This window comes from Condylura cristata, unplaced genomic scaffold (genome assembly GCF_000260355.1).
Source record: "Condylura cristata isolate star-nosed mole 26May11 unplaced genomic scaffold, ConCri1.0 scaffold00036, whole genome shotgun sequence".
Classification (NCBI taxonomy): Eukaryota; Metazoa; Chordata; class Mammalia; order Eulipotyphla; family Talpidae; genus Condylura; species Condylura cristata.
In genome coordinates this window covers 10,955,733-10,968,280 of record NW_004567137.1, presented here as the reverse complement: position 1 = coordinate 10,968,280, position 12,548 = coordinate 10,955,733, and the positions used below count along the sequence as shown (strand labels likewise).

Below are 12,548 nucleotides of genomic sequence, written 5' to 3'. Positions count from 1 at the left end.
TCTCTGGTGAAGCCTCTCGCCGCCCCTGAGCCTCTGGCCTCTACCCCAGTTTTGTATGCACAAATAAATCTTAAATCTTAAAACAATTGGAACTTCCGTTGGGAGTTGTATTGGATCTGTATATTAATCTGGGGATGTATTAGTTTGCAACAGCTGCCACAATAAAATACAAGATTGGTTGGCTTAAACAACTGAAATTAATTTTCTCACAATTCTGGAAGTTGGAAGTCCAAGAGGAAGGTGTTGTAGGTGTGGCTTTTTCTGAGACTTTTCTCCTTGGCTTGCAAATGGCTGTCTTCTCACTGTGTCCTCATGTGATCATCCTTTCATCTATGTTTTCTGTGCTCTAACCTATTCTAATAAAGACACAAGTCATATTGGATTAGAATCCACCCATTTGACCATTTTATATTACTATTTAGAGCCCTATGTTCACATATAGTAACATTATGACCACATACTGGTGTTAGGACTTAAACATATGAGTAGGGGGTGGGAGGGGATAAGGCATGATTCAACCAATTATGGGGGAGCACTAGTATTTTCCTAATATTGTTTCTTTGAATTCATGAATAGTCCCCTTTTCATTTTTTAAAATATTTTTGTTTTTAACAAAATTTATTCTCCATGGAGGTCTTGAATATTATGTTGAATATTCCAATTTATTTCATCATATCACTCTCCCTACTGTTCTATGGTTTGTATCTTAGAAAACTGACACTTTTGGGATCCATCAAAAGTGGCCTCTGACTGGGTTGAGCCAGTGGGAAGCATGGTGAGGCGCTCTGTCTGGATAGCCATTTCCCTGTCTTGCCCACTACTGAGCTGATGACTACCAGCAGCAGTTGTGTTCCTGTCCTGATTCAGGCAACTCTTCTAACAGCCTTCTCCTCACAGTTGTGTGAATTCAAGTTCCAGGAACTGTTCTTTTCCAGTTGCTCCTTCTTATCTGTGATAAATAGCCATTTTCTACCAGGGTTTCCTCACCATTCCTTGTTGGTCATTTTAGCCCATAGCTTAGTAAATTTTCCATCCCATAAATTCATCTCAGTCTCTGCATTTCTGTGTGTCAATTTTTTTCTACTGGGAAATACATATTGTCAGATTAATTCCAAAGTAATTTGTATTTCTTGATGTACTTTATATCACGTGCTTTAAAATTACATTTTGTTTGTTTTGTATAAAATATAATTGTTTTCACTATACTTTAAAAAAAATCCAGCAATCTTGCTAAACTCTAATTATAATAATTTGTATTACAGCTTTTTTCTTGACATATAATCGCATAAGTGACTTTTACTAAATCACAGATTTGTTACTTTCTTTTTGACATTTCATCTTTTTGTGTCACCTAAACATTGAGTATGATATTGTATTGTAGAGATACTACAATCATCTGGCCTTGTACCTTACCTAACAGGAAATGCTTTCAGTATTTCACCACTAAGTGATACATCATTCAGATATGCTGTCAGGTTAGGAATGGTCCCGTCTGTATTTAGTATCTAAGAGTTTTTATCATGAAGGAATGTTCAATTGTATCAAAAACATATTTTGATAAATTTTCTTAGTCTTTTAACATGGTCAATAGCACTGATTTTTTTCCTAATATTAAATAGAACTTACAGCTCACACAATTGATCATGATACATCATTCTCTTAGAATTCAAAATCCAAATGAACAGAATTATTTATTGATAACATAGTTATCATTTACACAATCTTATACAGTGAACCACAAATTGAAAACATTTTAATATTCTACTAATTGTTTTAACTCCTTTGTAGCTTTTTATTTTTTTATTGCCATCAGTGATTCAGTACTTATCAGTAAACTATCACTTGTTGAGCATTCACTCAGTGCCATTCACTTTTCTGGCACCAGAATTTAAAGATGACAGCCATAGTCACTGCCATTAAAGAGTTCATAACTAAAGTGTGAATGGAATGTGTGTGCTGGATCATAGGGTGAGGCTATCAGAGAGAGGAAGTAGAGCAAAAGATAACAAAAGAATATAGTAAGTGCTGTTCTGTAAGTGAATGAATAAAGCTCTAAGGAAATAAATGGGGAGAATTTCAAGTCCTTTCTCAAATCATTATCATTACACTTGACTCTTGGATGACACATATGTTCATGGCAAAAGGATAGGGGAAAACATTCAGATATTTGCACTGTTTATTGCTGTGTGACAAGACATGAAGGCCTTGGGGATAACTTAGTAAGTTGCAAAAACTGTTTTCTGTTTACATTTTAACATCAAGGGAAACCATTTTCCAGAGAAAGGAGCTTTCCTGCTTAGCAAAGCTTTTGTATGAGCATCCAGAGAAGCGTTCTGGCTGGAAGAAATCAGCAAAGTTCCTATTTGTATATTTTTACCTTCTAGTATTTCTATATTTTACATTTTATAATGTGCTTAAGTTTTATTTTGCTTTCAGATTTTTATAATTTATACCTTTAAGTACCATTTCATTATTTTGCCATATTCTACTAGTTGAAAGCAAGTTACTAAGTTCATTCACTCCATATGCAAGGGGAGAGGATCACACAAAGGTGTGAAGACCAGCTCCCACTTCCCAAACTCCCTCTCAAGTAGCTTCAGTCCTGCAGTTATATACCTAGGCTTTGTTTTGTCAGTCCTTTTATTTCGTTTGTCTACATTCTACTTGAGTGAAATAATATTTCTTTTATCCTTCTGGATTGTTCTATTTAGGAAAATCCCCTCCAGTTTCATCTTACAAATAGCAACATTTGATCTTTTTTAATAGTTGAGTAATCTCTCATTTTTATGTCCCACATCTAAATCTACTTATTTGTGGTTGGGTATTTGACTACTGTTATAGTGCTGCAATGAATGTAGGTGTGCAGACATACTTTCAAATTAATGCTTGTGCATCCTCCAGATGAAAGCCAAGGAGGAGCATTGCTAGGTGAAATGGTCAAAGTATTTTTTTTTTAAAGATTTATTTATTTATTCATATGGAACTGGGGTACAGGCCAGAGATGTGAATGGTTAGAGGATTCACCAGAGACAGAGAGGGGAGCAAAACAGGCAGATCTACGCAGTACACTGCTGAGGGGAGCAGCGGGCGGGTCAGGAGAGGTCTGCCACGCCATGTGGATCTCCTCCGGGGCAGGTGGGAATCGAACTCATGTGGAAGTAGCTTTAGCTTCTTAGTGCTGTGCTTTAACCCGCTGCGCCACCGGGGAGGGCCCTGTCAAAGTATTTTTAACATTTGAGAAACCACCGCATTATTTTCCACAGGAGTTGGACCAGCCTGTCTTCCCACCAACAGTGAACAGGTTCTGGCCATTCTCACAGTAGTGAAGTGGTATCTCATTTTGCATTTCCCTAAGTATAAGTGATGTTAAATATTCTGGGTAAATGTCTTGATTTCCTGCCAATTTCTTGATTTTGTTTTTTATTGCGTTGTATGAACTTGGATCTTTGTAAATATCGCATTTTTCGGCCACTTCAAGTTTTACTGATGCAACTATTTCATAAAAATAGTTGATCTCTCTTACAGAAGGAAAAGCAAGGTAAACTTAACTGCATTTAAAGTCGTCTACTCCTCATGACTAAAACGCTAGCAATACTGTAAGTTACCAGCAAGGGCAACTGGGGAATTAACATTTCTTAAGGGACTTACTTGTAGACAAACCCTGAGGAGCTGCCTAGGTTTTAAATACAAATTGTTAACAGTCGCAGGTCTCTACTGAACGCACTCCGATTCTGTGCAGGTGACGGGTGCCCAGCACAGGTCAACCGTTTGGCCTGTTCTGTATGCACAGCGGAGAGGGTATGAGCAGGGCAGGAAGAACAGTTCTCGCGGCCGCCAACTCCACCCGGACAAGAAAGGACCTTTAAGGAGGTTCAAATGCTGGGCGCGAGATTTTTGCAGAGGCCGGGCTTCTCCATGCGCCGTACGTAGCCGCCGTAGGGTCTACGTCACGTGCACGACGTGAGCCGAGCTGGCGCCTGCGCGCTTCAGTACCGCTCACTTTCTTCTACCCAGAGAACCCGCCTCCCCACCTGATCGTCACTTCCCTTGGTCGCTTGCGTCACTGAAGTCGTCACTTCCTGCCGGTACCGGTGTGCACGGTACAGATCGTGGCCACCGGTTTTCCTGTTCTCCCCCTCCCCGACTTTCCTCCCTCCCTCCCTTTCCCTCCCGCGGCGGCGCTCGGTCGCGGGTCGCAGACTCCCTGACCCATCCCTAACCCCTTCCTGACCTGGGCGCCACCGAATTGGCCTTTTCCCCTGTTTTCCGGCCCAGTTCCAGTGTCTGGGCGGGGGCCTTGAGCCAACAGAGAAAAGACTAGACCACTCTCGGCTGGAGAACCGGATCGCCGCCGCCATGGCAATGAGGCAGACGCCGCTCACCTGCTCTGGCCACACGCGGCCGGTGGTGGATTTGGCTTTCAGCGGCATCACGCCTTATGGCTATTTCTTAATCAGCGCTTGCAAAGGTGAGCAGGGCCGGCGATCCGGGCCTCATCGCTAGGACTGGACCCAATGGGAGTGGAGACAGCACTCCGCGACGCGGTGGGGTTGTGGGGCTCTCGTTCTTTGAGCTATGGCCAACCGGGTTCTGATGGAGAAAGGGGAGTTGTTGGGAATTTCGCGGCTGGCGCCCAAAGGCTTTTCTGACGCCTCTGACAAGGCCAAGTGGTGCCTCCCAACGGAGGCCTCTCATTTTACTTTTATTGCTATTTCTGGAGAAGCTGGCCTTTCTTAAATGCCCCAGCCAGTTAATACAGTAATGATCTATCAAGGATTTTAGAGAAAGGAAAAATTAGACCAGGTTTACCCTGTTTTGCAGATAAGTCAGTTCTATTAGCTCGTTGGGTATCCCTTTGTTTCATTAGCCCAATTTTTCATATGCAAACATTTAGGTTAAGTTTTTCCAAAATCAGACTCCAACTTTGACGATTTTGATTATGATCCGTATTCTTCTCATCCAGTTACACTTGCCTCACTGAGAATGTCTGGTCCAGCTCTCAGCTTACTTTTTTCTAGACGTTCCTTAGTGACTCCAGTGAGTGAGAATAGTTATACCTCAACAACAATTTCCCTTTTGCTATTCAACAAAATAATTTTATGTTTAACTCTTAGGTTGTCAGTAATCTGAACTTCAGAATCACATGTCTCTTAATTCTTTTTTAGATGGCAAACCTATGCTGCGCCAAGGTGATACAGGAGACTGGATTGGGACATTTTTGGGTCATAAGGGTGCTGTTTGGGGTGCAACACTGAACAAGGATGCCACTAAAGCAGCTACAGCAGCTGCAGATTTCACAGCGTAAGTGTAGCCAAAATGACCAGCATTGGAGTACTGTGTGAATTGTGGTCTGAAATAATCAAAACTGAAGCCTAAGTTCCTCATCAAATTCTAACTCAGTGCCTACCCTATAGAACACATGGTTTTGGATCTTATCAAAATTCCATCTTGGTGTGCTTCTTTATTTTAAGTGATTCTCAAAATGTTCAGTCCTAGATGACCTTTTCATTATGTTTGAATTGGGATCCAGGAATTTGCATTATTAACAGGTGCTCCAGATAGTGTTAGAGGTGGTGCTTACACATGTATTGCCTTGGTGATTACATACACTTCCATGACTTCCTAGTGTAATGGCTTCAGTCTCACTCTCAGACTTGTTAAAATGGATTTAGACATACACAACTCAGCTACTTGTCAATTTCCAAATTATGGTCATCTTTGTGAGTTCTACCTGCAAAGTACATTCTCACTTATCTTGGCTTTGCTTTAGTAACTACCTTACATTAATTCCCTTCTACTCATGATTTTCCTTCTGTTCATCTTTACTTTTCTATATAAAGATCGCCCTGTCTTTTGCTATTTTGGTTGTTCACAAACTTGGGTCTGTAGAACTTTTAACATATTCAAATACATACGTCTCAGAAGTTTTGGCTTTTTTAGTCTGTGTGTCAAGTCCCCATCATCAGTGTTTCTTTTTTCCTTCCCCTACGTATTAGGCGGTTTTTATGTGAAGACTTAGAACCACCAGTCTAAAGGTTAAATTTCAGTTGTTGGCACTTTAAAATTTGGCCCCATCATGGTTCATCAGAGTTCTGTTCTAGCACTGTGTGCCATGTGTCCTACACTTTATACTAAACTTCTGTTGCCAGAGTATACACAACTCGTTTTTGGCTTTTGCATATATTACTGAAGTATCTTGATCTATAGTGACCCACTTTTCCCTTCTAATTTCCCCTTCATAGCTTATGTAATTTTCAGATCTCCAGTTCCTTATTGGGTTTGTTTTCAACTTTACTATTTAATTTAAAATTAAATGTTTAAAGTAAGACAATGTCAAGAGCTATTGTATGCACATAAATTTTATTATATATGAGAATCTGGAAGGCGAAGTGGTTTGATTTTCTTTTACACAAAATTTCATACTGAGGCGATTGTAAATGTCTTGCTCCTTTGTCTTAAACAAGTTAAATATACCAAGATTGTTATGAAAAAACAGATTGACTGGTAGATTCTGCACATTTGTTTGTTCTCAGAATTGTATGCCACAGAATATTATAGTGGGTTTAAAAAGTAAGTTAAAAATAAGGAGAGGGAGGTAGAGTACTTTTATGATTTTAGGTAGTGAACGTTCTCTAAGGAAAGCTTTAAATACCAATCCATACTTGTTCTGTGCCTTCAGTGAATAGATTGCTTCTATCTCTTTATAAATAATAGTTGTGCCACTTTAAGGAGCTACTTGGTTTTATATAAAGCTTTTAATATCAACAAGTTCAGGTCATATGTGGCTTTAGGTATCAGCACAACTTGCTTATCATCTTTCAGAGACACTTGTTATTTTTGGAGGTGAAAGTAGGAAGTAAAAGTGGTTCTCCAAAGCACAAGAATTAGGAAATACCAGAGGGAGAGGTGTTATGTCCATTCCCTAATTTATGGTAACACCATTCCCTGCATCGAGATTTCTGGCACGGTTACAGTACTTAACTGATAAATGTGTCAGTGCTTCTTGAAGTCAAGAGCCACATCTAATATTTTTGTATCCCTAGCTTATTCACTGCCTTATGTTTCTCAAATAACTTGAGGAAATTTTCTGAAAAAAATAAAGGATAAATACATTAAAGATGCTTCTGGGACATTTGTTTCTTATTGTCAAATTTTAGCTTTTTCTCTTCACTTTTTCCAAAGTTGCTCTTTCCCTCAGATCAGTATGAATATTGTCATTGGGAATGAATGTCATTAGTTTTATAAAAGAGGTAGAAAATTGGCTTTAATACGGTATACAACTCTAGGTTTCAAATGTTGATAAGTGAATTTTAATAATGCCATTAAAACAGGATAGGTAGTAAGTAATAAACTTATTTAAAGTTGAATATAATTATGTTACAAACACTACAAACAGCATTAAAAGAAACAGATTTTTGCAGTGCACTTCTGCAAAGATAGATTTTGTTAGCCTTACTTGTGTGTTATCTGGCCCTGACTGTTAATTCTAGGAGCACAGTGCTTTCTCATCTGTGCTTAATAGTCTTACCTCTGTCTTTAAGAGAACCATGCAAAAGCTTGTTAGGAGCGACATCTATTAATGTAAAACCTGTGACAAGTCTCTGCGTGTTTGACAGAATTGTAAAGGCAGCTCTTTTAAGAAATAAAGGGCATTTGATAGAAATTATTGTTTAAGTGCTAATTCTGACATGGAGACAAAGAAGTGTCAAAAATATGACATTACTGTCTTTATGCTTATGTATATGTTTAAATATCTTTGAGTCTTGCAGAGAGTAATCAGGATTTTTCTTACCATGTTGTCAGAGTAAACATCTTTGTTTAAGGCACTGACAGCGTTAGTAACCAAAGTTGCACTTTTCAGACAGGTCTGTTTCTGTGGGAGAGGTACCTAATGTTGTTTTGTGCTTAGCCTTTCTGCCTCAGTGTTTGTTACACAAGCAGTATGAGAAGCATGAATGCTGGAGATAGATTATATTTGGACCTGCTGCCATTATCTGATTGTTGCCACTTTGGGAACTTTAACCTCTCTTTTTGTCAGTTTCATTGTCTTTAAAAATGAGAGTATGTGTTGGTTGATTAAATGAGTTAATGTTTCAGATACTTAGAGCATTGCCTAAAATCTAATAACTGCATGTGTGTTACATGTAAATTTTGATGGTAGCTTCAGTTCCCAACTATTACTACCAGTAGAAAGACAACAGACATGTTATTTTTGGAACTTCTGTAGCTCATGCCTTGAAATCTTTTGGTTTCCTATAAGTTTGAGTAGGATTAATTTTGCTGCTTCTTCCCATCCTACCCCCAGGTCTCCTGTCTAATGCTTTTAGGTGTTCATACATTCTCTAGACAAGTGTGAATGTTATTCCAGTGCTGAAGCTAGCTAAAGCTCCCTTTGCTTACCTGATTGGTTATAATTGATATAAATATTTTTTAGGAAGATTTATCTGTCTCATACTTATATTTCATTATTGAAAATTAATAATATTTATGGAAATTCACCAATGTCATGTTTATTTAGAGGTGAGAAAGTTTGTGGGTGGGTTCACAGTGTTGCCTTGAGGTACTTTGGGCAGAGCAATCTAGTGAAACGCCATTCTCATCATTGCTTTTGATTCATAAGTTTGATAAGCATTGTATCCTGTGATCCTGCCATCAAATCATCAAGAGGGTGCCAGAAGTAGAGAAGGTTCCTTTGCTTTCTTCAAGAGAATACTTAAGTAGATCTGAAGTTGGGTCCAGGAATCTAGATAATCATGTTTTGTTTATTGGAAAAGCTATAGAAAGATCTAAATTTTTCTCTGAAAGAAGGTTTTCAATCCATGTAAGGAATTTCAAGGCTTTTTTTTTTTTTAAAGATTTATTTATTTGTACAGAACGGGGGTACAGGCCAGAGATGCGGAGGGTAAGAGGATTCACCAGAGACAGGGTGGGGAGCAGAACAGGCAGATCGATGAGGTACATTGCTGAGGGGAGCAGCGGGCGTGTCAGGAGAGGTCTGCCTCATCATGTGGATCGCCTCTGGGGCAGGTGGGAATCGAACTCATGCGGAAGTGGCTTTAGCTTCTCAGTGCTGTCTTTAACCCGCTGCGCCACCAGGGAGGGCCCAGGTGTTATAGCAAGGCTTTAACGAAGTAAGTTAGCAGTCCCTCTTGGGGGACTTTATAGTAGGTCTCAGGATATGAAAGGTTTTGAACAGATAGCATCATTGTATATTGTGTGCAAGAAAGGCTGAGAATGTAAGAGGTATCAGTAGTTTAGGGAGATAGCAAACACTAAGTGAATTGTGCAGCACAGAAATACTGCGAATCAGCTGATGAAAGGCACTTGGTAATGATGCCTCATCTGTCTTGATTGGAGCCTTGCTGCCAGCTCCTTAGTTAATACTTTTTGTTACAGGTTGAGAAAGACAGTAACAAACATGAGATCATTCCACATGCTTTTTAGGACTGGAAACAGGTTTTCAGATTCACTCTGCAGGTTGAGACTACATGAAAGTAAAGTGATTAGAGCATGATGCGTTGGGTGACATGCCTCAATTATTAGTAATGTTTTAAAATAGGATGAAAAAGAGTCCAGTGACAATAGACAGCTGCTGCATGATATTGCTGTGGTCACTACACCTATTTCCTCCTGACCAGTAATGGACATGGTCAAACAATATTAAGACTTTAAAGCATTTTGGGGAGATTATTGAAGACATTGAAATTGGAATTTCAAAGGACAGTGTCCTGGGAATCTTTGAGACTCAGCTTCATGTGACTAGGAGTGTTAATTTCAAATATATTTGATATTTTCTTCAATTTGCATAGCAGCAGCAGCCGGTACTTTTAATCTTTGGGAAGTCACTGATTTCCCTGTGATTAAGAGTAGACATGTAAACAGAAAGTGAAGCAGAATGAAGTACAGTAATCAGTATGAGCTGAGTCCACAGGAAAGAATGGTTGGTGGAGGTGAGACAAGATTTTGACTGAGTAAGTAGCTGAGAAAATAAAATGCACACATAAGAGACCAGTGTGAACAGACATAAGAACCTGAAGAAAATAGGTGATTTGTTTGAGGACTGTTTTATAATCTGGTATGATTAGATTTTATATTATTTTTTAAATGAGGCTGGGAAAGTAGGTTTGGGCCAGAGAGTTGAATTATAAATGGGAGAAATTAGGGCAGAAAGAGAAATGAGTACTTGAGAATTCAGTAGCCGTTCTACTCAGAATTATTGTTATTTCTGTCAGAGCATGTTTAATTAGCCCTCATAGGACCCACATATATAAGACGCAGTCTGTGTCGTGTCAGTATTTCTTCCTATTAGGTGATCATTTGTTTCCCTTCCCCTTGTGGTGTTAACGCTGACAGGGTTATACTGGTCCTTTTTAAGACTCCTGGCTCCCTGCTTAGAGTATTGGACTTTGTATAATTAATCATATAATTTTTTGGGTGTGTTTCTATAAGCTGTAGCTACTTGTCTTTTATTTATCTTTATTCAGCATGTTACTAATGCCTTTTTTCCCTCTTCAGTTAAAGGGTGTAAAACTCTACTAGTGCTGGAACTTAGTTGGGCATAGTTTTTCCTCATGGTGTGCTTGATACATTTATTATAATTGAATAAATAAAGAATAGATGTCCTTTGCTTTTTTTCCCCTTCTCTACATTTTTATTCACTTTATTCCTAAAAATTCCTGATGTCAGTTACATTAAAATAGAAGTCTCTGTGGAGCATAGCTTGTTCAAACTTAACAAATCTTTCTCCTGTGTGCAAAGTTTTCTTAATTTTTCAGTGACTACTTCCAGTCTAAAATGAGTTTTTTTCTCCCCCTTTCTTCCTTCTCATTTTTTTTCTTCAAACTTTTTTATTTGAGAAACTTGTAGTACTTATTTTTTTTAATCATATATGTGTGATTATAGGCCAGCACATACATAATTTGGGTTGGGGTGGGTCAGGGAAACAACAAATTGAGATTAAAATCAGTGTTAGCATTTATATAATTATGACTAGTACTTTGGTGCAGAAAGTTAATTGACTTACTTGCATTTCAGAATTTAGGACTCAACTTTGAGGTAGAGATAGGGAGAATATTTTCTGTTTTGATTTAAAATATTATAGACCCTGGGTCAGGGTCTTAAATTATCATATGATTTTTTTTTTTAAGATCTTGTTTTCCAAGTATATGGTGATAAGGAATAGAGAAAAAGTTGAAGAGGTGAAACTTGAAATTGGTTCAAGTGGTTTGTGATCTTGCTAAAAGGATTTTATGATTACAGGCTAATGTAAAAATAAGAGTAAACTGGTTCATGTATCTGATTTACTTAAATTCTTTTTTTTATAACAGTTTATTTTTACATCATTTACTTAAATTCTTATATTTTACTCTATTCAAATTAGATTGGTTTTGTGCTTTTCTAGAGATTTCATGTACACTCAGTAAATATTTTATCAAATGAAGTCTAGCAGTGAGTACTATTAGAGATAATAGGTACTTAAAGTACATTCATGTAACATTGCACATATCTAACTTGTTTGGTGATCAGTCATCATAATCACCATTATATTTTTCTTTTCATATTCTTTTTCGCTTTTTAGCAAAGTGTGGGATGCTGTCTCGGGAGATGAGTTGATGACTCTGGCTCACAAACACATTGTCAAGACTGTGGATTTTACACAGGTAATCAGCAAATGGTATTAGTTTTAGGAAGTTAAATTGTACTGTAATAGGATTTGACAATGGTTTTGTATTTGATTATTTTGTATGTTTGGTTGATAATTTGTTTTTTTGGGGGGGTGACTTATATTGACTTTTGTTTGATTTGATTGGATTTATTTTTTCTTGGTTAACCCTGTGAGGCTTTTATGATACACTTGAAGCTTATTGCATCCTCCATAGCTAGTAACAGACATCAAAAGCCCAAGTATTATTTCCCAACTACTTTGAGAAGATGGGAGGATAAATTTGAGATTTTCACAGAAGTGCTGCTCAGGAAGGAGAGAAGCAGGGTCAGGACCCCTGTGGTAGGGGGTTTGATTCCCTAGAGTAGGGAAGTTCAAGGGCTGGGGCTGTAGCTGTTCCGCTTGCCTTCTCAGAGTGATTGTGTGTATTGCATCTCTGTGAAATCTGTGGGCTGTATTTGGGTTTTTTGTGTTGAAGAAATTTCAAAGAAAGTGGTTAACCTAAATTGTATGTGTGTCTGCTTTTAGGATAGTAACTATTTGTTAACTGGTGGACAGGATAAACTCTTACGCATATATGACTTGAACAAACCTGAAGCAGGTGAGTATAATTTATACTTTTGCTTTCTTTCACTCTAGTTTTCCAGATTAAAGGAACTCATGTTCAATACTCAAACTTGGAAAATAGGGATAACTATAAACAAAAATTACACATAATCCATCACCCCCCCTTTTTTAATTAATTAATTAATTAATTAAATTTTTTTTATTACAAAGTTTATTTTTACATCATTTTGCACATTTTTTTTTTTCCATCTCGATTGTAATCCCCGCGGGTTTCCCATCACCAAATCACCCCTGTGCCACTACCATAGTCCTGTGCATT

At 38.0% G+C, this 12,548-nt stretch overlaps 2 protein-coding genes across 2 annotated transcripts in view; both read left to right on the top strand.

Annotated features, from left to right (window-relative positions):
• Positions 1-3,964, top strand: part of DUXA (double homeobox A) — a 43,119-nt gene extending 39,155 nt beyond the window's left edge. The window contains 1 exon segment of the mRNA XM_012732795.1: positions 3,740-3,964. Coding sequence (XP_012588249.1) covers positions 3,740-3,964 — 225 coding nt within the window.
• Positions 3,965-4,035: 71 nt separating this feature from the next.
• Positions 4,036-12,548, top strand: part of STRAP (serine/threonine kinase receptor associated protein) — a 17,848-nt gene continuing 9,335 nt past the window's right edge. Inside the window, exons 1-4 of the mRNA XM_004693245.2 lie at positions 4,036-4,468; positions 5,166-5,301; positions 11,579-11,660; positions 12,191-12,263. Coding sequence (XP_004693302.1) covers positions 4,357-4,468; positions 5,166-5,301; positions 11,579-11,660; positions 12,191-12,263 — 403 coding nt within the window. The 5' untranslated portion in view covers positions 4,036-4,356. The remainder of the gene's footprint in view (positions 4,469-5,165; positions 5,302-11,578; positions 11,661-12,190; positions 12,264-12,548) is intronic.